We start from the raw sequence: 27169 nt of genomic DNA, 5'->3' as shown, positions 1-27169 counted from the left end.
TACAGGTTATTATATGGGCTCCCATATTTGGGCAGAGCTACAGATCTTCCTACTTTGGAAAACAAGGATCATTTCTTAAGAAATTATATACTGGTCATATCCTCTACCCTGTCATCCCTTAGGTTAAAAGGACTTCCGACTCAAACTCTGCCTCTTGAGTTCACAGTTCACCACTTCCACCCTGGTGACTTGGTGCTGATTAAGACTTGGAAAGAAGACAGGCTCCACCCAAGCTGAGAAGGTCCCTATGAAGAAGTGCTCCTAACCACTGAGACGGCCATGCGAACAGCTGAACAGGGGTGGACTCACTGTACTCAAGTCAAAGGACTGGTAAGAGAGACCTCGGAAGGGAGGGAAAAAGACCAGTGGAAAGTGCACAGGTCACCAGAGGAACCCTTAAAGTTAACTCTGAGAAAAATCTAAAAAGAAAACATGGGCTGGCCCCATTTCTGGAAATTAATATAGCTGAGATGGCCTACTACACAAAGAGCAGAAGGTCAAAATGGAAACTGGCAGGGGATTCCTCCCTACCCAATCAGGTTTGTAATCTATGTAACCAAGATGGTAGCACCCCAGATTATAAGATTTGATGCCTGCCAGGTCTCACCTTGTGGGAATTTCGAAAATTAGAGATAGCTCTTGCAAGTGAATAAATATCTTTGCCCTGAACCAGATACAGGTTACAGTAGGGCATTTCCACGCCCAAGCTGGGATGATGTATGGTGAACCACCCAATTCAGGGTTGGACAGTAAACACGGGGTGGGTAACTCCAAGCTGAAGACACTTAACGAATAAACTACATCTGTCCAACGGCTCCTTGCCAAATGACTGCCAAAATTTAGAATGCAATCCTATACTCATCGCCATTAGCAATCCAGCCGTTCTAGGCCAAGAACCAAAAGTAGCGTCTCAGGTATATACGTTAGGGGCAGACATCAAAGGGAAAGACCCCGTAGGGTGATTTGTTCTCAAACTAATCAAAATCTCAATCTCCCATTTGCCTGGAACTACTCCAACTCCAGACTCTAATAAACACTTTAGTCTGCCAAATAATAACCCTAAAAGGGTAAAAATAAACTGAAGTAAAGATTTGAGGCAAATGTTAGAAATTGAGACAGGGTACAGGGATGTAAATGCCTGGGTCAAACGGATCAAATTTTCGGTACAAGCCCTCAACAAGAGTGACTGCTATGCGTGTGCTGCGGGAGGACCTCAGGCACAGGTGGTTCCATTTCCCCTAGGATGAGATACCGATCCTGAAGAAATGGATTGCATGCTGGCTCTATACCAGGACAAGGATGCATGGGGAAATAAGGCTTGTAAGAGTCTGTCACTGCTCTTTCCCACACTGCAGAGGTCAGATCCCAAACCAATCCCCTCATTCTCTCCAGGGAATATGAACCACTCCTCTTGCCTCTCTAGATAGGGAGGCAATAAGCCCATGGGAAAACTCTCAATTTGTACCCACATCCTAAATATCACTGGTAAGTCAGGCAATGGCAATCACTCAGCTCTCCATATACCCCAGGCTAACCTCTGATGGTATTGTGGAAAAGGAACCTCCACAACTTGTTACCATCCAACTGGACCGGGACTTGTGCTTTGGTCCAATTGGCCATTCCCTTCTCCCTGGCATTCCATAAGAAACCAGAAAACACAGCCACTGACAGCAGAGAGATATGACAAACTCTTTTAATCCCAATATATGTGTTGACTCAATAGCAGTCGCTACGGGGGTGCCGAATAAATTTAAGGCCCAAAACCAGATAGGTGCTGGGTTTCAGTCAGCACTCTTCTGTGGTCAACTATTAATAACAATGTGAACTGAATTAACTACATCTATTAGAGTCAACAGGGATTCATCAATTATACTCAGGATGCCCTCAAAGGGGTGGCTAGCCGGTTAGACGCCACCAGCCGAATGGCCTGGATAAACAGGCTTGCACTAGACATAATGCCAGAAAAAGGGGGTGTATGTGTTACGCTGGGTGGGAAACGTTATACTGTCATTTCCAACAATACTGCCCCAGATGGGACCATCACAAAAGCTTTACAAGGACTGACAACTCAAGCCAACGAACAGGCAGAAAATGCTGGAATGAATAACCCATTTACAGGTTGGCTAAAAATCAGTTTGGAAAACGGAAAGGCATGGTGGCTTCAATCCTTACATCTCACATAACTGTAGAAGGAGTCTTAGCAGTGGGATGTAGTATTATCTTGTGTGTGAGGGGACTAGCACAGAGATTAATTAAAACAGCTATTAATAAACAAATGCCAATAAGTTACCAGCAAAATAACATGCTACTATTAGAAACCAAAATAAACTCACTCTCATATAAGGAAGAAAGTAAACGACTTCTAAAGCAGTTTGAGGACCAAAACAGTTTAAATGAAAATGAGACCAAAGGAAGTAAATAGAAAAGGAAGGAAAAGAAGGAAATTTGTGAGAAAACATTTTAAGTGGTCCATTTTCAAGGCATAATAAATAAGTACTGGAAGTCAGCCTGTGGATGTAACAAACGGCACAGCTCATGCACCTAGAAGGTCATGATAAGCGAACAGAATGTAGGGGAGGGGTCAGCCCCTAAAACAGGAGAAAGTTTCATTATTGGGAAATCAAAACTGAAGTGGGGAAAGGGACCAGGGTATAACCTTATAAGGGGAATAATAAAACTTTAGGCAATGTCCAGGAAGACTGTAACCTCACAGTACTCAACCAGTGAGGAACAGGGGGAGGGACTTGCATGCTAGGAAATAAATTAAATGTTGTAACTGTCCCCAGAGTGACTGCCTACCAGACACCAGATCTTGCAAGACTACCATTAAAAGTCTCGCTTCCGCTGTTCTTCATGTCTCCGAGTCCAGTCTTTGGGTCTGGATGGGTAAATGTGTGTTTCTCACAGGCATGAACCAACATCCCACCAGAATGTTATTGGTGGTAACCCGTCATGGTTTCTTTGAGCCCTAGGAACCATTATTACAGCCTAGAATTTTCAGATTACAACAAATCACAGCTCCACACATACGGCTGCACACATACGGTCCCTCAGGGCATATTTTCCCTATGGACTATACCCCTAGTTCAGTTTTAAGCAATCTGGAAACCTGCTCCAACATTCACTAGAGAATTAAAGACTAATGTGTTGAAATTTTGCCAAAAAAGAAAAAAAAACCAAGAAGGTGTATTAGTCTGTTCTCATGCTGCTAATAAAGACATACACAAGACTGGTAATTTATAAAGGAAAGAGGTTTAATGGACTCACAGTTCCACATGGCTGGGGAGGCCTCACAATCATGGCACAAGATGAAGAAAGAGTAAAGGGGCTTTTTAATGGTGATGGGCCAGAGAGAAATGAGAGCCAAGCGAAAGGGGTTTCCCCTTACCACGAACCCATCAGATCTTGTGAGACTTATTCACTACCTCAAAAACAGTATGGGGAAAATCATCCCCATGATTCAGCTCTCTCTCACCGGGCCCCTCCCACAACATGTGGGAATTATGGGGGCTATAATTCAAGATGAGATTTGGGTGAGGACACAGCCAAACCATATTACAAGGCTTTGTTCCCTATGAACCAACAGGAGAGCATTATTTTTAAACACTGCCACACATGTTCCCCAAAGTGAGGAACAAAAACGAATCACATCCTGTGTAGTGAGAAGCTATCCTGACCATTGCTAGCTCTGAAAGAATATAACAGAAAGACCTAGGAGCCCTGCAAGCCTTACACTGCATACAACCCTAATTTCTTTCAGACAGGACACCCTGCAGGAATTGAACTGAATCATTTAGAATTCCCAGGTCCAATATCATCCATTAATTACTTCTGCTTCCCGTTCAGCTCCATTTCTCTAAGGGAAATTACATAGGAGTTTTTCTGGGCCATGAAGAAATACAGCTGATGACAACCACTCTACAATATTCCGGGTTTGCATCATTCTACTTCCAGGGAAATAAATTTCACTGCTTACTGAAACTGCAGCGTCCATCAGTGGCCATTTAGGTCTGCAACTAAAAAAATGTCAAAGATGTTACTGAGAAGTTACGCAGAAACACTTGTCTGCAAGGCTCTTAATGACAATCAGATCCTTTGTATTAGAGTAAAAAAACTTATAAATGTGACCAAGGATTATAGCATATAATGCCAGGTGACAACATCTCCACAACCCCTTATCAGCTCTTTTCTACCTGGAAGATAAATGAAGCCCCTAAAATTCTGTTCCACAGGTATATCATAAGATAAATAGGCAATCCTCCCTTTAAAGACTGCTAGCCTAAGCATAGCAGAGGCAAGAAAATGTTTACAAATACTGTTTTGCCTGTTAGACTCTGAAGGAAGCAAACCATGGCACCTGTCAGTGGATACATTAAAGCCAAGATTTTAACTTCTTAGTCCTTCAGTGCCTACTTTTAACATTTTTCTGCCTCACAATTTTGTAACTTCATCTCCCGAACTAATAGCATCATATGGATTGTCTTGTGTTCCCCTCCACTGTAAAAAATTCAGTAACACTTTACTTTTTAAAATATTATTAATAATACCCTAAAATCATGTTAAACTACAGTGTATGGAATCTTTTAGCTGTTTGCTTATACAACAGTAGAGACACCTCTGTTTCCACCCTTCTCAGGTGATCCTGGCAGTACAGTGGTGTGGCTGCCAAGAATGCCATGGGCTGAATACATTCCTTCCATGGCTCTTCCACACTGCAGCTCTCTCTGGGTATTACTGAAGAAACAGTTAAGCACTGTAAAGCCATTCCATTAGCCCAGTCAGTGCTTTCGACATTGTTTCACAGTGAAACTCAACTCTTAAAATGATGGACAGTCATAAAATACTGAGTCACTGTGCACTTCTCAGGTTCCAAACTGCAGTGCCTTCTAGATAGTAAAATCATTATTTATTCAGCAGCTGCCTAAAATTCCACTTACTATCATCAGGGTGGGAAGTTTGGCAGGTGCAGTAAGCGCAGTAAGAAGCTGGAGTGACAAGAATGTTTTTCAATCACATGTGATGACTGCATCAACAATGCATCCTTATTATTAGCTAGGCTATATGTAATTGGCTTACACTATTTAAAAATAATAATGATAATGGCTCAACATTACTCATTTTACTCTGGCCTCGTATTACAGAAAAGAAAACTTGACGTCAAGGTCACAAGGTCACATACACACAGCTAAATAGTGGCAAAACTGGAATTTGAACCTAAGTTTAAACTTAAAAGCCCTAAAAGTGATTTTCCACTTTAGTGTAATGCCTCAGGCATTTGGCAGTTATTTGCTGGCAAACGAACGAGTCATTAAGCTTGAAGCCAATGTTAGACTGCTGAACAACAAAATACAAACTCCATGATAAATTGAGAGGTTGTAAATAGATGCTCTGCTAGTCTTCTACTCTGGTAAAAAAAAAAAAAAAAGAAAAAACTAAGAGCAATCACTATCTCTTCCACCAAGCCAAAACAATTAACAACAACCAAACTTATCAGCGGAAGAAAAACCCAAATAAACCAGCAAATTTTTCACCAAGTTGCCCCTAACATCCTAGCACATCTAGGATGGGTTATGGCAAAACAACAACAACAACAACAACAAAAAACTGTCATTTTAGTTTCTCTCTCAGAATGACACAAAACCTTCAAGAATCAGAAACCATTAAAAAATCACAATAATAAGCAAAGAAAGGAGATTTAAAACGAAGAAGAATCCGAATCAGAAACCAGGCTAGGCACAGGGGTTCATTCCTGTAATCCTAGCACTTTGAGAGGCTGAGGTGGGAGGATCACTTGAGGCCAGGAGTTTGAACCAGTCTGGGCAACATAGTGAGATCCTGTCACCACAAAAAATAAAAAGTTTTTAAAAATTAAAAAAAGTGCTGGGCATGGTGGCTCACGCCTGTAATTCCAGCACTTTGTGAGAGGCCAAGGCGGGTGGATCATTTGAGATCAGGAGTTGGAGACCAGCCTGACCGACATGGTGAAACCCTGTCTCTACTAAAAATACAAAAATTACCCAGGTATGGTGGTGCATGCCTGTAGTCCCAGCTAGTTGGGAGGCTGAGGCAGGAGAATTGCTTGAACCCAGGAAGCAAAGGTTGCAGTGCGCCAAGATTGCAGCACTGCACTCCAGCCTGGGTGACAGAGTGAGATTCTATCTCAAAAAAAAAAGAGAGAATTAAAAACTGGTCCCTTGTGCCTAGTACACTTCTACTCTTAAACTCAGGAACCTTTCATTACCTTCTGAAATTGAATTCCTACTCAGTGCTCACCTGAAAGGTGAGGGGGCTCCACTTCATCTAGCATCCAGTAGAGTACATGATCCTGCCCTAACCCCCGAACATCACATCAACCTACCACCTAAGGAGTACTCATTCTATGCCAGTCACTGTGCCGACTGTCTTACCTCACCATGAGCTCATGGGGCAACTATTCTCATGCCCAAATCACCAGTGAGGAAACTGAAGCTTTGAGGAGGTCATAGAATTCTGGCATATCCAGAATTTAAATTTAGGCCTGCCTGATCCCACATACTTAAACATTACCCTATACTGCTTTACTCTATTTAAGTCAACAATTACAGAGTAGTAGGCACACTGCTTCATTTAAAGGCCACAAATATTGAAACGGAGGCTGTAGTCTGAAGGTAGAGACCAATGAACAGATAATTTGCACAAATAAATATAATTGTGATCAAGTGCTGTGAGAAGAGTTAGGGCCAAGTTATACAGACCTGGGGCCTGAACGATGAGTAAGACAGTGCCACCTAGGGGGAAAGGAGTAGCAACGGGCAAAAACAAATAGCGTAGGCAAAGCAAATCAATTGGTATCTTGGGCATCTCGTTCTCCATCATTACCACAGTCTAATATTTACTTCAAAGGCCTACTTCCTCTATCCTTCTGCCCACAGCCATTCTGCTGTAATTTTCACTAGCTAATTTAAATCCTCTTTCCAAACCCTGCCAGAATAAATACTACAATTTATAAATGTTCCTAGGAAAGATAACATAGGGTAGTACTAAACAGCCAGTACAGCAGACTTAAAACATCTGGCACAAAGAGCCAAAGAAAGCAAAAAAAAAATGCACATGGAACACCACAAGGTCATGCCCAATTTCCAAACTAATTTCAGTTACAGGAGGCGGAAGAATTAGATCAGGAGTCAAAGCAAGATCCTAAAGGATTTGTAAAAATGGAACCCAGATTCCTCATAACTCATCTATTTTATGGAATAGGACACTTCAGGCTGAATTGGAATTGAATTTCAGACCCAAATGACAATTAACTGTGTCACTTAATCTTTATCTTATATAAATCAATAAATGTCTACTTAAAACAAGGGGGTCAAAAGAATAATATAATGCCTTAAGTGAAAACATTGTATAAAATAATCAAGTTCACTTGAACCCAGGAGGCAGAGGTCTCAGTGAGCCAAGATCATGCCACAGCACTCCAGCCTGTGCAACAGAGCAAGATCCCATCTCAAAAATATATATATAATAATAATAATAATAGGCCAGATGTGATGGCTCACGCCTGTAATCCCAGCACTTTGGGAGGCCAAGGCGGATGGGACTGCCTGAGCTCAGGAGTTCGAGACAAGCCTGGGCAACACGGTGAAACCCTGTCTCTACTAAACTACAAAAAATTAGCCACGCGGGGCAGTATGCGCCTGTAATCCCAGCTAATCCAGAGGCTGAGACAGGAGAATCGCCTGAACCTGGGAGGTAGAGGATGCAGTGATCCAAGATCGCGCCACTGCACTCTAGCCTGGGCAACAGAGCAAGACCCCATCTCAAAATAATAATAATAATAGGCCGGGCGCTGTGGCTCACGCCTGTAATCCTAGCACTTTAGGAGGCTGAGGTGGGCGGATCACAAGGTCAGGAGTTTGAGACCAGTCTGGCTAATATGGTGAAACCCTGTCTCTACTAAAAATGCAAAAATTAGCTGAGCTTGGTGGCGTGCACCTGTAATTTCAGCTACTTGGGAGGCTGAGGCAGGAGAATCGTTTGAACCCGGGAGGTGGAGGCTGCAGTAAGCTTTGACTGCACCACTGCACTCCAGCCTGGGTGACACAGTGAAACCTCGTCTCGAAAAAAATAATAATAATAGTAATAATTAAGTGAAACAGGCACAGTGGCTCACGCCTGCAATCTCAGCACTTAGGGAGGTTGAGACAAAGAATTACTTGAACCCAGAAGGCAGAGGCTACAGTGAGCCAAGACTGCAGCACTGTGCTCCAGTCTGGGCAACAGAGTGAGACTATCTTAAAAAAAAAAAAAAAAAAAGACCAAGTGTGTTTCATTAATTAAATGAAATAATTTTTACTGAATGCTCTTTGTATTGGAAATGGGAGGAAAGGATGATTACATAAAATAGGATGTCTAGGAACTAACTCTATGTTAACTAGCCTAAAGAACAACACAGTAGGCCAGGCGCGGTGGCTCATGGCTGTAAACCCAACACTTTGGGAGGCTGAGGTGGGCAGATCACCTGAGGTCAAGAGTTCGAGACCAGCTGGCCAACACAGCAAAACCCTGTCTCTACCAAAAATACAAAGGTTAGTCAGGCGTGGTGGTGCATGCCAGCAGTCCCAGCTACTCTGGGAGGTGAAGGCACAAGATCACATGAACCTGGGAGGCGGAGGCTGCAGTGAGCTGAGATCGCACCACTGCACTCTTGCCTGGGAGACAGAGCGAGGCTCCATCTCAACAAAAAGAATGACATAGTGAAGGTGGAACAGCCATTTCCTAACTTGTTTTATGGTAATGTCCACATGTTCCAAAATGAACTGCTATCTGTGAGCGCTATAAATCCATTATTAGACTGCTCTGAGTATCTAAGCAGGTATCAAAGAACCTAACTGGGCTATGAGGACCAAGGATCACACTTTGTCTTTTCAACCACACAGTAAAATGATCAGTAATGTAATCTGAGTAGAAGAAAAATGATACTCTAACACAATCTACATGTTTACCTGGCACCAAAGAAAAATCCCAACTTAAATCTCAAGAAATCAAATATCCTTTATGTTTAAAGCACACAAATTACACCTAGAAAATTTTCTCTTCAGTGGAAAGTCACTTTACAAACCTAAGCCAGGCACTTTCCAGAAATAGAAAAATTATTCTTTGAATTAGATAGCAAAGGCTTCCCAGCCTGCAAATGAATCTGAGCCACTCTGAATATACAGCCTTCATCCCAGCTATTAAAGACCTCTTCTGGGCAGCCTGCATTCTGGCCACAGATTAACGTACATAAGTACCACAAATAAATCAAGATAGCCCAACAGCAATTCTGAGGAGTGGAGAACATTCTGCCTAGTCCTTGTGTCCAAAACATTGGCAAAATGAGTAATCAGCAGGGTACAGTAAGTGAAAGCAATCAGTAGAAATAAAAGATTCCACAACTCATTTTTTTGAAGAGAAACTAGGAACGGATCTCAACTACTTCCTATATCTCTTACTACTCCTGAAGACAAAATTAGGAGTTGGATGAAATATTCTCAGTTTTTGTGCCACTGAACTTAAATATAGCATTCATAGCCTGTCATTTCCAACCAGCAATCCCTTTATATCATAATTATTTAATACTTTTTTTTCCAGGGGGGTGGGGGGTGGTATGCAGTGCAGGGGAGACCTGGTCTCACTCTGTCACCCAGGCTGGAATGCAGTGGCACCATCATGGCTCACTGCAGCCTCCTGGACTCAAGCCATCCCCTTACTATCTCAGCCTCCCCAGTAGCTAGGACCACAGGCACGCAGCAGCACATCCAGCTAATTTTTTTATTTTTTTGTTTTTTGTAGAGACCAGAGTTTCACTACGTTGCCCAAGTGGGCCTTGAACTCCTGGCCTCAAACGATCCACACCCTTCTCAGCCTCCCAAAGTGCTGGGGTTACTGACATGAGCTACCATGCCCAGCCTATAATACAATTTATACTCAAATCATCCCTTTTTCTTCTAAACCCATTCTTTCTTCTCCACCCTATAAGTGCTATTTGCTGATGGCACAACCATATTCCCCACCATTCGATCAAATCCTTAAAAGGGTCTTTGCAAATTCCCCTTTGTCTTGTACATCTGACTTAATTGCTAATTTGTACTCATCCTACTTCCATAATAATGTGTACCTTTCCCCTCCTCCCCAGCTGCCTCCCTCAATGTCTCTCAACCAGACCTCTGTAATAACCTTGTAACCAATTTCCTTGTGGATGGTCTCTATTGCTGCTAAATTAATCCTTTGGAAACACAGGTCTTATCTCATTCCTCTGAATAAAAACTTTCAGTGGCTCTCCATGCCTAATGTCATACTCAGTCAAGGCCCTGTGGGAGCTGACTGAATCTCCTTTTCCAGTCTTTGTTTCTTTTTCCTTCACTAAGGTTATGCCTAATCCCACAAAAAAAATTTCTTTCCCTCAGCTGTGCCTTTGCTTTTCCCACTCTTCCTGCTTGAATGTCTTTTTTTCCCCACATGATACCAGAAATTCCAAAAGGGCAAGAACATTGTCTGCTTTGCTCCCCATTATAATCATGCTGCCCGAAACACTGCTTGACATATCTGTTGAATAAATGAAATTCCTCTACTCTTACAACCCAGCTCAAAAGCCACTCCTGCCACTGTCCAATCAAAACTTAGCAAACAGCCTTACTAAAGAAAACCCCTCCAATGTCTTAATGGGGTGGGGGCAGGGGAGAATTCCAAAAGCACTTTGTATCAATCTTAAGGCACTTAATATTCCTATCCTATACATGGCACATGCCCTACCATAAATGACCTTGTCTAGTACATTTATAAGTTATCTATCACAATGCCTTGCACACAGTTTAAGCATGCATAGAGTAGATACACTTCACTGTTACTATTCATTCATTCATTTACTCAGTATTTAAAGAGCTTGTCATCTGGCAGGGACTGTTCTTAGCACTGGCGTATAGCACTGTAAAATATGATAAAGCCTTGCTTCTGTGAAAAGAGACAAAGAATATTAGAAACAAGAGAACAAGATAATTTCTGATGGTTAAAAATAATGAGAGGGGCCGGATGCAGCGGCTCATGCCTGTAATCCCAGAAATTTGGGAGGCCGAGGCAGGTGGATCACCTAAGGTACGGAGTTCAAGACCAGCCTGGCCAACATAGTGAAACCCCATCTCTACTAAAAATACAAAAAAATTAGCCAGACTTGGTGGGGGGAGCCTGTAGTCCCAACTACTTGGCAGGATGAGGCAGAAGAATCGCTTGAACCAGGGAGGCGGAGGTTGCAGTGAGCCGAGATCACGTCACTGCACTCCAGCCTGGGAGACAGAGTGAGACTCTGTCTCAAAAATAATAATAATAATAATAATGATAGGGAATATGATCAATCCTAACTTAGGACAGTATCTACTACAGAAAGGATGGTAGCACTTAGGCACAGTGGCTCATGCCTGTACTCCCAACACTGGGAGGCCAAAGGAGGAGGAAAGCTTGAGCCCAGGAGTTCAAGATCAGCCTAAGCAACACAGCAAGATTCCATCTCTACAAAAAAAAAAATTTTTTTTAATTAGCTGGGCATGATGGCACACACCTGTAGCCCCAGCTACTTAGGAAGCTGAGGCAGAGGACTGCTGGTACCCAAGAGGTTGAGGCAGCAGTGAGCCATGATTATGGCATTTTACTCCAGCCTGGGCAACATGGTGAGACCCTGTCTCAAAAAAAGGAAAGGATGACAGAAAAATTCAAAGGTTAAAACTAGTCAAATCATTTCATTTCTGAAATTACTAGAACTCTGAAAAAAATTACAAAAACCAAAGTTCAACATTTCAGTCACTTAAGAGTAAAAAATAATGGCAGTAAACAAAATATTCATATAAGGGTTAATGAAAACCTGTAACATCAATCTAATATTTTCAAGAAACGGATAGGCCGGGCGCAGTGGCTCACGTCTGTAATCCCAGCACTTTGGGAGGCCAAGGTGGGTGGATCACCTGAGGTCAGGAGTTCAAGACCAGTGTGGCCAACATGGTGAAACCCCCCCGCATCTGTACTAAAAATACAAAAATTATCTAGGCATGGTGGCACGTGCCTTAATCCCAGCTACTCAGGAGGCTGAGGCAGGAGAATTGCTTGAACTCGGGAGGCAGAGGTTGTAGTGAGCCGAGTTCTCACCACTGCACTCCAGCCTGGGTGATAGAGTAAGACTCTGTCTCAAAAAAAATAAGACAGAAATAAGAAAGCCAAAAGCTAGAAATGAAATACCTAAATTATGAAGGTGAGAAATGTAGGTTTCCCTTCTTTTCCTAGATTTTCCTCTGATAAGAACTATTCACAAATGATGAAGCCCATGTATTGGCATTAAAACATTCTCTGGACAAAATGAGCTTTCAAGAAAACAGTGGCCAGGGACGGAGGCTCACACCTATAATCCCAGCACTTTGGGAGGCTGAGGCGGGCAGACCACAGGAGTTTGAGACCAGCCTGGCCCACATGGTGAAACCTCGTCTCTACTAAAAATACAAAAATTAGCTGGGTGTAGTGGCGGGTACCTGTAGTCCTAGCTACTCGGGAGGCTGAGGCAGGAGAATCACTTGAACCCCCGTGTCACTACATTCCCAGCGTGGATGACAGAGTGAGAAACCCTGTCTCAAAAAAAAAAAGTGAAGAAAAGGCAGGCAACGTGTCTAATCTAGATTTTAAGCAACCTCATTCTTAACATTATGCTACTGAAGTAAGAATATAGGTTCATAGGCTGGGTATGGTGGCTCATGCCTGGGCTGAGGCGGGCAGATCACTTGAGGTCAGAAGTTTGAGACTCGCCTGGCCAACATAGCGAAACCCCATCTCTACTAAAAATACAAAAAATCAGCCAGGCATGGTGGCGCACGCCTGTAATCCCAGCTACTGGGGAGAGGCTGAGACAGGAGAATCACCTGAACCCAGAAGGCAGAAGTTACAGTCAGCTGAGATCACGCCACTGCCCTTCAGCCTGGGCAACAGAGCAAGATTCCATCCCCTCACCCCCATCCCCCCACAAAAAAAAAAAGAAAAAACACAAGCAAGCAGCATCCCACTAAAATAGGTCCAAGATTAGGTAAGGATTATACTGAAACATATCAGGGTTATGGAATATGCAATTTACCAATACTTTTGAAACAAAATAGTAGCATGATAACTAAAGGGGATAAGCTATATTTATATTTACATGGCTTCCCTGGGAAGGTCAACAAAAAAGAACTATGTTCTCAGGGGCAAGCGTGGTGGCTTCTGCCTGTAATCTCAGCACTTTGGGAGGCTGAGGCAGGAGAATATCCTGAGCTCAGGAGTTCCCGGACCAGCCTGGGCAACATAGTGAGATCCAGTCTCTACTAAAAAAAAAAAAAAAAAATAGGACCAGGCACGGTGGCTCACGCCTGTAATCCCAGCACTTTGGGAGGCCAAGGTGGGTGGCTCACGAGGTCAGGAGATCGAGACCATCCTGGCTAACACGGTGAAACCCCGTCTCCACTAAAAATACAAAAAATTAGCCGGGCGTGTTGGCAGGCGCCTGTAGTCCCAGCTACTCGGGAGGCTGGGGCAGGAGAATTGCTTGAACCTGGGAGGTGGAGGCTGCAGTGAGCCGAGATCACACCACTGCACTCCAGCCTGGGTGACAAAGCAAGACTCTGTCTCAAAAATAATAATAATAATAATAATAATAAAAATACTTTGGGAGGCTGAGGCAGGCAGATCAGCTGAGGTCAGGAGTTCAAGGCCAGCCTTGCCAACATGGTGAAACTCTGTCTCTACTGAAAATACAAAAACTAGCTGGGTGTGGTGGCACGTGCCTGTAGTCCCAGCTACTTGGGAGGCTGAGGCAGGAGAATCACTTGAACCCAGGAGGCAGAGGTCACAGTGAGCCAAGATCATGCCACTATACTACAGCCTGGGCGACAGAGCAAGACTCCGTCTGAAAAAAAAAAAGAGAGAGAGAGACAATGTGGAGAATGTGGCCTCACTATGTTGCCCAGGCTGGTCTTCAACTCCTGGCCTCAAGTAATCCTCCTGCTTCTGACTCCCTAAATGCTGAGATTACAGGCGTGAGCCACCACACCCAGCAGCAAAAATCTTTTTTAAAAAAATTAGCCAGGCATAGTGACATATGCCTGTGGTCCCTACTACTTGGGAGGCTAAGGTGGGAGGATCTCTTGAGCCAGAGCCCAGGAGGTAGAGGCTGCAATAAGCCATGATCATGCCACTACACTCCAGCGTGGGCAACAGAGGAAGAACTTGTCTCAGAAACAATTATGTTCTCTATAGTTATTAGTCTTGGCAGTTGCTGAAATATAAAAAGGAACTTCTTAAAATGCATTAAACACAAACAGAGTGGTATCTAATAGGATAATTTTAAAATACTGCTTTACTTCATCAACAAAACTATGTATGTCCTAAAAAATACCAGAGGACAAAGTGCTTAACCAAAGTCCAACTTTATACATGAAATCTGTTCAGAATTAGCTAGGTGAGGTGGCAAAAGCCTGTAATCCCAGCTACTCGGGAAGCTGAGGCATGAGAATCGCTTGAACCCAGGAGGTAGAGGTTGCAGTGTGCCAAGACCGTGCCACTGCACTCCAGCCTGGGCAACAAGAGTGAGACTCTGTCTAAAACAAAAACAAAAACTGTTTAGACCTTCTCAGTGGGAGTATACGCTTTCTGGAAAGCAATTTGGCCATATGACATAATATGCATTTTTGACCCAAAAATACCAACTCTGGAATGCATCCTCAGGAAATGTAGATCACATTGAGTACAACAGGAAAACATAAGAAATCGCTCAAATGTCCAATGAGGGAATTACCAAATATGGTATATCCACAAGACAAACCACAATGGAATAAACTATGAAGACATGAAAAATGTTTTAGACAGAAAAATGCATACACTGTAACAATTAAACCAGAATATAAAGCATTATAAGTAATATTATCTCAGAACTTTTTAAAAGACATCTGGATAGACATAGTAAAAAGACAAAAACGAAATGCTTTTAATGTTTATAGTAGTTAATCTTGGATGGTAGAAATAAGTGGCTTCTTCTACTTTATACTATTCTTTTCTTATCTCCACTAATGAGCCTGTATTGTTTTGGTAACACAAAATTTTCAGAAAAAAATGTTTTAATGATATTTGAGTAACTTTTTTATAGGTTCAATGTATTTTGTATCCATGTTCAGTAACCATCTACTTACTATATCTTTGAAAAACGTAAAAAATCCATTAACTTATGAAATATCTAAGACAGTCGTTTAGAATGCATTATTGCACTCTAACAGCTTCTTAATGAGAACATTTGGCTTTCAAGATTCTTGGTCTGCAAGGAAAAACAAATAATTGGAGAGCGGATGAAGGGTAGAGTACTTTATGGAAGGTAGAGATGTTCCTTTGTAACATGCCTCATTTTCCACAACTCGGAATCTATACTTGAAGACCACCTTATTGGAAAACTAGCGTCTCCAGTAAGTTTCAGATGTGTAAAACATTTAGACTTGAACCACAGTCCATTTTCTTTAAAAATGGTTTTTGCCATCCTTACCTCCCAAGAAATTAAATAATAAGCAATACAATCAAATACAAAATTATTTCTGCTTTTGTTTACTTTTTCTTTTTTTGAGACGGATTTTCACTCTGTGGCCCAGGCTGGAGTGTAATCGCCCAAATTCGGCTCAACGCAACCTCCGCCTCCCAGGTTCAAGCGATTCTCTTGCCTCAGCCTCCTGAGGAATGCCAAGCTAATTTTTGCATTTGTAGTAGAGACGGGGTTTCACCATGTTGGTCAGGCAGGTCTCAAACTCCTGACCTCATGATCCGCCCGCCTCGGCCTCCTAAAGTGCTGGGATTACAGGCATGAGTCACTGCTCCCGGCCCTCTGCTTTTTAAAGATATTAAAGGTACTTCAACAACTCAATAATGTCTGCGGGCCAGTTATTTAAATATCCAAACATAATATTCCACTCTTACTTTCTACAGATTATCATTCCTTCTCCTAATTCACGTTCATAGATAAATATACAGTCCTCAAATGTTACTCAATATGCTTAAGATGCCTGGATTTAAAACTCTCTCTACTTTCTAGAGTGACACATAGTACTCATTACGTCTGTATTTCTGATTGTATAAAGCAAACATTTTATATACAATACAAAAAGTGCAGCTGATTTTTTAAATTAGATTAAATACAAAAAAGATGTTTAATCGATTAAGATCTCCCAATTCACAGTTCTATGGTTCTAACCTCAGCTGGATCTAAAGAGGTGGGAAAAGTAGAAAGTCCACTGGTCCCGGATTCTAATTCTATCTCTGCTACTAATTAGCTTTGTTGCCTTAGGAATTCCACTTAACCTCACTGGATCTGCTAGCCACATCTAAAAACTGAGGGTTAAATTAGACTACTTAATTAAGGTTTCTACAAACTCTTTCAAAAATGATTCTAGGTTCATATTTCTACAGTTTTCCCAAATATCTTCTTTTCCTAATTCTCAGCAGTAATAAACTTTTCCTTGGATTAACCTCAGATATCAACAATGCGCAAATGTGTAAACAAATTTTTATACTTCCATTTAAAAAATACATAATGTCCATAAGATTTATCCCATATTATTTTGGTAAATCCTATTTTTTTAAATAACTATAACATATCTAAGAGCCCCAGTTAAAAATAACGATTACTCAACATACATTACACACGTAGGCACATGACTTATTGTGCAATAACTGCCAGAAAAGTTAGCAATGGAAAATACTTCATTCCCTGACACTAATCAGAAAATTAAAGACTAGGTTGTTACTTTTTTATAACGTCCAAAACAAAAGAGAACACTATACATACCAAGTGTCCCTACATAAAATTGGATTAAATGAGGTATCATTTCAGTTTTAAAATCCTAAGGAAAAGCATTTTAAGTCTGAGCATTCTGTAACTAAGCAGCATTATCTTTTATACTTAAACCAAACCCTACATATAATAGTAATTCAGCTTCATGAACCTTTTGAGTAAGTTAAATGACATCTATTAAATCTTCCTTAATGTTTAACGCACATGTAGTGACATTTTAATTTGTTTACAAAATGTTGACTTTTACAAAAAGAAAACTGGCTTCAGCTGAAGCTTTTCATACCTGAGAGGTTGCTTCTTAAATTTGAATGAATAAATGGTCAACTTTCTAGAGTGACACGTAGTACTCAACACATCTGTATTTCTGATTCTATAAAGTAAACATTTTATATACAATACAAAAAGTGCAGCTGATTTCTTAAAAGGCTAAGCTTACTATTTTAGACACATTGTTTCTACCTAAAAATCTGTAAAATAATCTTTAATCACTAACTTGGATTTTAATCAGTACATCCTCAACATATTCTATAAGAATCAGGGGTTAGGTTAGAGCCTTGAGGTACAAAAGTATGAAATTTACTGAGGTCCTCTTTTCAGCATCTTAAAAGCATCAGTCAATTACAGCTCAGATTTTTTTTTCTTTTTTAAATTAGTATTACTTTTAATTGACAAATCATAACTGTATACATTTATGGAATACAAGATGTTCTGATACATGTTTACCATGTGGAATGACTAAATCAAGCTAATTAACACATCTATCACCTTATCTTTGTGACTTTCTTTTTCTTAACTGAAGCTACCCACACCATTACAATTTTAAAAAGGATAGTCTAATGATAACAGTGGGCCAGGCACAGTGGCTCACACCTGTAATCCCAGCACTTTGGGAGACCAAGGCAGGCACATTACTTGAGACCAGGAGTTCAAGAACAGCCTGCCCAACATGGTGAAACCCCATCTCTACTAAAAATACAAAAATTAGCTGGGTGTGGTGGCAGTCGCCTGTAGTCCCAGCTACTCCAGAGGCTGAGGCACAAGAATAGCCTGAACCCAGGAGGCAGAGGTTGCAGTCAGCCAAGATCACGCCACTGCACTCCAGCCTGGGCAACAGAGCAGGACTCCATCTCAAAAAAAAAAGATAATAGTGGAGCCACTGGTTCACTTTGACTTCAACAGCTTTGCATTAGTTCTGTTGTTGTTAAGCATAATAATCTAATGGGGGGGCGGGGGGAACACATGATGCGATCACTTTCCACAATCCATAAATCCACTACTGCAGCCCACATCTGGATAGATAGTGATTCAAAGTAGAAAATGATACTACCTGAGCCCCTTCTCAGTATTTTTCAAGCCATTGTTCCTGCATTCAATGGGTACACCCAATTACAAATAATAACAACAGTTACCATTTACCTATCCCCTTCTGTGGACCAATATGAGTGCTAGCCACTTAACATTTTTCATGTCATTTAATCCCTAGAGTAACTCTGTAAGAAACATATCATTACCTCCATTTAATAGATGGGAAAGTAAGGACTCAAAGAGGATATAAGGCTGCTAAGTGGCAGAGCCAGATTTCAAATCCAGGGTTGTCTGACTTCAAAGGTCATGCTCATTAAGCTACACTGTCTACTGAAAACAGAAGCATGAAAATCAGGAAGAAGTTTCTCAAAGATTTGCTCAACTCTTCAGACTTCCTATGCATAACGACCTAACTGCAACAAATACAACTGGCTGTATTAATACACCTATCTACATGATACATTAATTCAATGTTGTCAAAAGAACAAGATTTACAAGATGACTCCAATTCTCAGCTCAAGGGGATATGAGAAAATTTAGTTAACTGAGCTCAACTTCACTCAAGCTTATGCCTCATCTTTTCCATATTATAGAAAAGTTATAGCCGGATGTGATGGTTCAAGCCTATAATCCCAGTACGCTGGAAGGCCAAGGCAGGAAGACTGCTTGAGGCCAGGAGTTCAAGACCAGCCCTGGCAACATAGCAAGAGCCCATCTCTATAAAAAAAATTTTTTTAAATAAATAAATAAATAAATAGCCAGCCACAGTAGTGGCACGTGCCTGTAGTCCCAGCTACTTGGGAGGCGGAGGCAGGGAGGATCACATGAGTCAGGAGTTGGAGGCTGCAGTGAGCTACGACTGCACCACTGCACTCCAGTCTGGGCGAAGATCCTGTCTTCAAAAAAAAAAGGAAAAGAAAAAAATTCTAATATAAATATGTAATCTGAAGTTCATTTTTCCTCATTAATTTTAGTGGTATTAGGCCAGGAACAGTGGCTCATGCCTGTAATCCCAGCACTTTAGGAGGCCAAGGCAGGAGGCTCGATTGAGCCCAGGAGTTCAACGCTGGCCTGGGCAACATAGGAAGATCTTATCTCTACCAGAAAAAAAAAAAAAAAAAAAATTAGTGGTATTAGATACACATTCCACTCTTCTATTCCTGTGGAAGCTCATAAAATCATAATATTACAATAGGTGGCCAGGCATGGTGGCTCACGCTGTAATCCCAGCAATTTAAGGGTTCAAGTTGGGCGGATCACATGAGGTCAGGAGTTTGAGACCAGCCTGAGCAACACAGCAAAACCTGTCTCTACTAAAAGTAATTAGCCGGCCGTGGTGGAGGACGTCTGTAATCCCAGCTACTCAGGAGGTGAAGGCAGGAAAATCGCCTGAACCTGGGAGGTGGAGGTTGCAGTGAGCTGAGATCTCGCCACTGCACTCCAGCCTGGGGCACAATGCGAAACTCCGTCTCAAAAAAAAAACAAAAAAAGTAATAATAATAATATTAGAAAAGGAGCCGAACAACAAGCAGGTAAAGCTTCCTTACACACACCATTCTTCAAAGGACGTAGGGGTTTCTGCTAATCTCTTTTTCTCCAAGACTTACTCACTCCTGTTGCTTTATTACTGCAAGGACTAAGAATCACGTTACCTATTTTCTCAAACATGAAAGCTGTGCTTGAATCATTCTTGTGTAATCTAACCAGTCGGACAGCTAGTCTTCAGGATTTCAACAGTCATTGAAAAGGTGGAAGAACTGCTGCCATCTCTCTTCAAAACAGTTCTAAAACTCCCCTGGCGTGTACAAGCCACTACCAGCTAAAACTGAGTCACAGCAACTCTTGGGCTCTAAATCAAGATCGAGGAGAAATCTTTCGCTCCTATTTCTTTCCCAACCAACCAAACAAGCAAAACGAAATAATCATCTTTCTACTCAATCATTGCTGAATAAACACCACATTCTATGTAAGTCCTCCGTGCAATTTTCCTTCCACCCATTCCCTGCGCCTGCTAAGCTATGTACCTGTCCAGTACCTTCTTTTCTCTTCAAGTGAAAAACACCATTGAAAGACCAACCCCGCTTTCGCAGGGTAGTTAACTTTATGCTGACTGCAGATCCATCTTATCTACTCGCTTAAAACAATTAACTCTTAGCTTCATAAATACTATGTATTGTGGGCTAGCTGGAGCTCAGCCATCAGCTTGGTCTCCGCGCCTGGGTGACGGGTGAAAACAAGTAACTGAATTAGATGGGGCGAGCTGCCCACAAAATTCAGGAAGGCGCCCACACTGGTCTCCCGCTTTCACAATGGGGCTATTGGTCCAAAGTGGCAACTTAAGAGAGGATCTTAATGCTTACGCTTTCTCATAGGGCTGACGGATTTGCCAAATCCCACCCTTTGGGAAAGTGACAGACTGGACTTAACTCTTTGGCTGCCCCTACTGGGCAAACCCAATGGAAACCCCAATCCCCAAGTGCTTTAAAAAATATGACGAGCCCAATTTAACTCTTTCCGAGCCCCCGCGGCGTTGAGAACAGCCCTTGGAAAATGTCTACACAGACTTAACTCTTCCGCTGCCGATCTCAGTGCTACTCCCCGCGCCGCCAACACGCGGGAAATTCCAAATTCTGGCCCTCGGGAGGTGACAGGCCCAGCTTCGCACGCCCCCCGCCATCAGTCCCATCGCACCGAGGGGAGCCCCAACTCAGGCCTTCTAGAGGCGTCGGGCCGGAATCCGGGCTGCGGAGCCCCGGGCAAGAGCGTGGGCGGGCACTCACCGCGATGACATTGACGAAGGTGGTCTTGCCCGAGTACTGCAGCCCCACGAGCGTCAGCTCCATCTCCTCCTTCCAAAAGAGCGAACGGAACCAGTCCAGCAGGCGGGAGATGAGCGCCAGCATGATGGCGGCCGGGATCGAGGACGGACGGGACGACGGACGAGCGGCGGCGTCGACGACTTCCACACGAGCGGGCCTCCGCCTAGACCCCCCAACGGCTCCTCGGTGCCCCGGCGCGACACGAGCGGACACCGGCGGGCAGCAGCGGCCAGAGCCAGGAAGCTAAGCGGGTCATATGACTCGCCCTACCCCCCACGCCCGTCCCGGCGCCGCCGTCTGCACCCACGGCAAGAGCGGCGCGGCCCGTCTGACCAGGCCCCCCCGCCGCTGGCAGCGCCACCTCGTGGGCATGCCCCGCAGCACAGCGTACCCGCGGGCCCCCTTGAGGCTTTCTCTCCATTCATTCACTGTTGGTTCTTTCGTCATTCATCCACTTATTCATTCGTTAATTCATTCATTCTTTTTTTTTCTATAATCGTTCATCAACAATCTACTCTGCAGGAAGACTTCAAGACTCTGGAAGAGTTAGCTTGGAATAAAACTTCCTGTCCTACATTTTTGGTAGTAGCAAAAGATAATGTTAACTTAAAAATCACACAGTTTATAAATTTAGAAAGGAGAGCTTTATTTCTTAAGAAGGGGATTATAACCTGTAGGCAGGAAGTGCAGCCTCAGGCTAAAAAAAAAAAAAGTAAGCACTTTGAGAGAGGGAAGGGTGCAACAAGAATTTATATTGAAGGGTTGGCCAAGTAAACATATTTCCTTATGGAAGGAGCTATTAATATGTATGAAGGTGGTGGTCCTAACACACATATAGTGAACAAATCTGTATGGTTCATATGACTTTGTTCATTTAAGGGTGGCGACTTAACATTTAAATGTATTATAATCAGGCAGGGTGTGGTGGCTTATGCCTGTAATCCCAGCACTTTGGGAGGCCAAGATGGGCAGATCACCTGAGATCAGGAGTTTGAGACCAGCCTGACCAACCTAGTGAAGCCCCATCTCTACTAAAAAAACAAAATTAGCCGAACGTGGTGGCATGCACCTGTAGTCTCAGCTGCTTGGGAAGCTGAGGTGGGAGAATTGTGTGAACCCAGAAGGTGAAGGTTGCAGTGAGCCGAGATCATGCCACTGCACTTCAGCCTGGGTGACAGAGTGAGACCCTGTCTCAAAAAAAAAAATTAATAAATAAATAAAGTAAATGTATTATAATCAGGCCCTCCACATCAGCAGACCAGAAAGGCATTCAAGTGGTTGGCCTCTGTAAAACCAGCCAGAACTGAGCTGGGCGTGGTGGCTCACAGCCTGTAATCCCAACACTTTGGGAGGCTGAGGCGGGTGGATCACGAGGTCAGGAATTTGAGACCAGCCTGGCCAACATGGTGAAACTCCGTCTCTACTAAAGATAAAAAAAATTAGCCCAGGCCAGGTGCAGTGGCTCATGCCTGTAATCCCAACACATTGGGAGCCCAAGGCGGGCAGGTCACCTCAGGTCAGGAGTTCAAGACCAGCCTGACCAACATGGTGAAACCCCGTCTCTACTAAAAATACAAAAATTAGCCAGGCATGGTGGCACATGCCTGTAATCCCAGCTATGCCGGAGACTGAGGCAGGAGAATCGCTTGAATCCGGGAGGCAGAGGTTGCAGTGACCGAGATCATGCCCCTGCACGCCATCCTGGGTGACAGAGCAAGACTCCATCTCAAAAAAACAAAAAAACAAAACAAAACAAAAAGCCAGCCAGAACCAATGCATGGATGCATAGTAAGCTGTCTCTTAACAGGAGAAAGTTACAGACGTCAGTCTCTTGTCTAATCAAAGCCACAGTTAGGCTTGTGGAACAGATCAGTTAGCCTGCATCTGGAAGAGAGTTGTAACTGTTTTAATTGTGTTTATTTCCAGGCCAGTGCTGGTTTAGCTGGTAGAGAAAAAGAAAAACCTTGCAGTTAGTCATTTAACCCTTCCCTAGTATGGCCTTAGGTCCTGTTTATAATTTGGTATCTAATTGTCACAGAGTCCATTTTGTCAGTCTTATGATCTCTATTTTAATGTTAATGTTGGTCATTTGTTGTTTCTAAACCACATAAGGGAGGAGGTATAACCAGGTGTGACTGACTTCCCAGCTTGTCGAGGGAAGGAACTCAGTTTCTAAGATTTTCCTAGGATCTCTTTGTCCAGGAAGGGTCTGTGTAGTCAGTTGAGGGAGCTTAGTTTTTTTGTTTATTTGATTTTGAGACAGAGTCAAGCACAGTTGCCCAGGTTGGAGTGCAATGGCAGATCATAGCTCATTGCAGCCTTGAATTCTTAGGCTTAAGTGATCCTCCTGCTTCAGTCTCTCAAAGTATTGGGATTACAGGCATGAGCCACCATGCCCATACCCAGCCCAGGAATTTTTTTTTTTTTTTTTTTGAGATGAGTCTCCCTCTGTTGCCAGGCTGGAGTGCAGTGGTGCAATCTCAGCTCACTGCAACCTCAGGCTCCTGGGTTCAAGCAATTCTCCTCCCTCAGCCTCCCGAGTAGCTGGGACTACAGGCGCACCAACAAGCCAGGCTAATTTTTGTATTTTTAGTAGAGATGGGGTTTCACCATGTTGGCCAGGATGGTCTCAATCTTTTGACCTCATGATCCGCCCACTTTAGCCTCCCAAAGTACTGGGATTACGGGCGTGACCCACTGGGCCCAGCCCAGGATTTTATTTTTAGTTTACAATGGGAAACAATGAGTGTCTATCAATAGGGAACTGATTAACCAGGATGTGTCCCCAGAAAAGAATACTATGCAGCTGTAAAAATGTATATATATATATATATATATATATATATGAAGAAGAAAGTTATCTGTAAACTGATAAAGAATGATGATCAGGAAATATTTTCAAGAGACAAAAAAATCAAGGTTCATGGCTGGGCACAGTGGCTCACACCTGTAGTCCCAGCACTTTGGGAGGGTAGATCACTTGAGGCTGGGAATTTGAGACCAGCCTGGCCAACATGGCAAAACCCCATCTCTACTAAAATTACAAAAATTAGCCAAGCGTGGTGGTGCGTGCCTATAATCCCAGCTATTCATGAGGCTGAGGCAGGAGAATCCCTTGAACCCAGGAGGCAGAGGTTGCAATGGGCTGAGATTGTACCACTGTATTCCAGCCTGGGTGACAGATTAAGACTGTCTCAAGGCCAGGCGCAGTGGCTCATGCCTGTAATCCCAGCACTTTGGGAGGCCGAGGCGGGTGGATCACAAGGTCAGGAGATCGAGACCATCCTGGCTAACACGGTGAAAACTCGTCTCTACTAAACATACAAAAAATTAGCTGGGCGTGGTGTCGGGAGCCTGTAGTCCCAGCTACTGGGGAGGCTGAGGCAGGAGAATATCGTGAACCCGAGAGGCAGAGCTTGTAGCGAGCTGAGATTGTGCCACTGCACTCCAGCCTGGGCGACAGAGCGACACTCCCTCTCCAAAAAAAAAAAGACTGTCTCAAAAAAAAAAACAAAAAAGTCAGGGTTCAGACTGTGTACATAATGATATTTGGAATGTAAGATGAGAAAATAACGCATATGATTATACATATATAAGCATATGTGTATGGTATCTGCATAAAGAAATACTAGGAAATGAATAAAAATGCTTTCCTATGGGGGTAGGAAAAACTGGATGTCTGGTGGCAGAAATGGAAATGAGACTTGTCCAGATAACTTTTATACCACTTTGATTTTTCTTTTTCTTTTATGTATTTATTTGTCCTATTTTATTTTATTTTTATTTGTTTTTGGAGACAGAGTCTCATTCTGTTGCCCAGGCTGGAGTGCAATGGCACAATCTCAGCTCACTGCAACCTCCACCTTCCGGGTTCAAGCGATTCTCTTGCCTCAGCGTCTCAAGTAGCTGGGATTACAGGCGTGTGCCATCACATCTGGCTAAGTTTTTTGTATTTTTAGTAGAGATGGGGTTTCACCATGTTGGCCAGTCTGGTCTCCAACTCCTGACCTCAAGTGATCAGCCCACCTGGGCCTCCCAAAGTGCTGGGAATACAGGCGTGAGCCACTGTGCCTGGCCTATTTTAGTTATTCTATAACATGCCCCAGAGGCAAACTTTGACTTTTCAAACATGTAAATGGGTTGTCTGTTCAAAATACAATTTACTTTTTGTTTCTTGAGATAGAATCTTGCTCTGTCACCCAGGCTGGAGTGCAGTGGCGCGATCTCAGGTCACTGCAACCTCTGCCTCCCAGGCTCAAGCTATTCTCCTCCCTCAGTCCACTAAGTAGCTGGAAGTATAGGCACATGCCGCCACACCCAGCTAATTTTTGTATTTTTAGTAGAGATGAGAGTTTACCATGTTGGCCAGGCTGGTCTCGAACTCCTGACCTCAAGTGATCAGCCTGCCTTGGCCTCCCAAAGTGCTGGGATTACAGGCGTGAGCCACCATGCCTGGCCACAATATAATTTATTTTAATGTATATTTAAGGCTTTAAAATAAAAAAAAATTCCTTCCCTCATGGAGACTACAGTCCAGTGGGGGAGACATATACTATAATAAACAAATTAAGAAATGAGGCCTGGCAGCTCACTCCTATAATCCCAGCCCTTTGGGAGGCTGAGGCAGGGAGATCACCTGAGCCCAGGAGTTCAAGACCAGCCTGGACAAGATAATGAGACCCTATCTCTACAAAAAAACTTAAAAACTTAGCCATGTGGTGCATATGCCTGTAGTCCCAGCTTCTTGGGAAGCTGAGGCAGGAGGATCACCTGAGCCGAGGAATCAGAGGCTTCAGTGAGCCATGACTGTGCTCCAGCCTGGGTAACAAAGTGAGGCCCTGTCTCAAAAAAATAAAATAAATAAATCTGAGACATAATAGCATGTAGTAAAGAAAGCTGAACAAGAGAAGGAACAGGAGAGGACTGTTCTACTTTGGATCAGATGGCTCTGGGTGGAAAGACTTAGAGGAAGTGAGAAAGAGATCCGGGCAGACATCTGGTGGAAGCACGTTCCAGGCAGGAGGAACAGCAAAGACCCAGTTTGGGAGGAGTGCAGAATGCTCTGGGCAGAGAAAGACAGTCGGCGTGGCTGGCGCAGATTAGTGAAGCGGGGTGTTGGAACAGATGTGGATGGAGAAGGAGGAAGGGAGCAGATTGAAAGTTGGCATGGTGGGCCTACCTTGGATTTTACTCAGTGTGATGGGAAGCCAGGAGAGTGATCCAACTGATATTTTTAGTTCGTTTTTCTGTGTCTATTGATTATTTAGAAAGAAAAAAGAAGCAACAACAGCTTACTATGGCACAACTGTGGCAAACTGACTGTAAGGAGGTTTTAGGGGTTGAATTGTGTCCCCTCCCTCCTTAAAAAAAGACATATTGAAGGCCAGATGTGGTGGCTCATGCCTGTAATCCTCACAGGATTTGGGAGACCGAGGTGGGAGATTGCTTGCACTCAAGACTTCAAGACCAGCCAGAGCAGCAAAGTGAGACCCTGTCTCTAATTAAAAAATAGAAAGGGAAGGGAAGGGGAAAGGGAAGAGGAAAGGGAGGGTGAGGAGGAGGGGGAGGGAGAAGGGAAAGATGGGCACTTGGTGGCTCATGCCTATGATCCCAGCTCTTTGGGAGGCCAAGACAAGTGGATCACCAGAGGTCAGGAGAGAGAGGGCGAGCGCAAGGGCGGGCGGGAGGAAGGAAGGAAGGAAGGAAGAAGGAAGGAAGGAAGGAAGGAAGGAAGGAAGGAAGGAAGGAAGAAGGAAGGAAGGAAAAGAGAGAAAGGTAGGAGGGGAGGGGAGGGATGGGAAGAGGAGGGGAGATATTGAAGTCCTAACTCCCGGTATTTCAGCATGTGACCTTGTTTGAAACAGGGTCACTATAGATATAATTAGTTAAGATGAGATCATTCTGAAATAGGGTGGTTCCTCCATCCACTATGATTGGCATCCTTTTAAGAAGAGGAGAAGAAATACCGACACATGAGAGAGAATACCGTGGACGACCAAGGCAGAGATTGAGTTGTTACAGCTGCAAGTCAGAGAACACTGAGGATTGCCAGCAAACCACCAGAAGCCAGAAGAGGAGAGGAAGGATTTTCCCCAAGAGCTTCAGAAAGAGCATGGCTCTGGGGCACTGTGATTTTAGACTTCTAACCCGCAGAACTGTGAGACAATAAGTTTCTGTGGTTTTAAGGCACCCAATT

The 27169-nt window shown here is 43.3% G+C and overlaps 1 protein-coding gene and 1 long non-coding RNA gene across 2 annotated transcripts in view; one reads left to right on the top strand and one right to left on the bottom strand.

Annotated features, from left to right (window-relative positions):
• Positions 1 to 21256, bottom strand: part of ARL8B (ADP ribosylation factor like GTPase 8B) — a 56324-nt gene extending 35068 nt beyond the window's left edge. The window contains 2 exon segments of the mRNA XM_033210516.1: positions 20935 to 21111; positions 21113 to 21256. Coding sequence (XP_033066407.1) covers positions 20935 to 21111; positions 21113 to 21229 — 294 coding nt within the window. The 5' untranslated portion in view covers positions 21230 to 21256.
• LOC117083181 lies at positions 1623 to 24452 on the top strand. The gene is made up of 2 exons (XR_004436985.1): positions 1623 to 3656; positions 24381 to 24452. It is a non-coding gene; the product is annotated as an uncharacterized LOC117083181 (long non-coding RNA).
• Positions 24453 to 27169: the final 2717 nt, after the last annotated feature.

Source organism: Trachypithecus francoisi, unplaced genomic scaffold (genome assembly GCF_009764315.1).
Source record: "Trachypithecus francoisi isolate TF-2019V2 unplaced genomic scaffold, Tfra_2.0 Lachesis_group0, whole genome shotgun sequence".
In the NCBI taxonomy this organism is placed as follows: domain Eukaryota; kingdom Metazoa; phylum Chordata; class Mammalia; order Primates; family Cercopithecidae; genus Trachypithecus; species Trachypithecus francoisi.
Note: the sequence above shows the minus strand (reverse complement) of the source record. Positions and strands in the feature narration are given on the sequence as shown.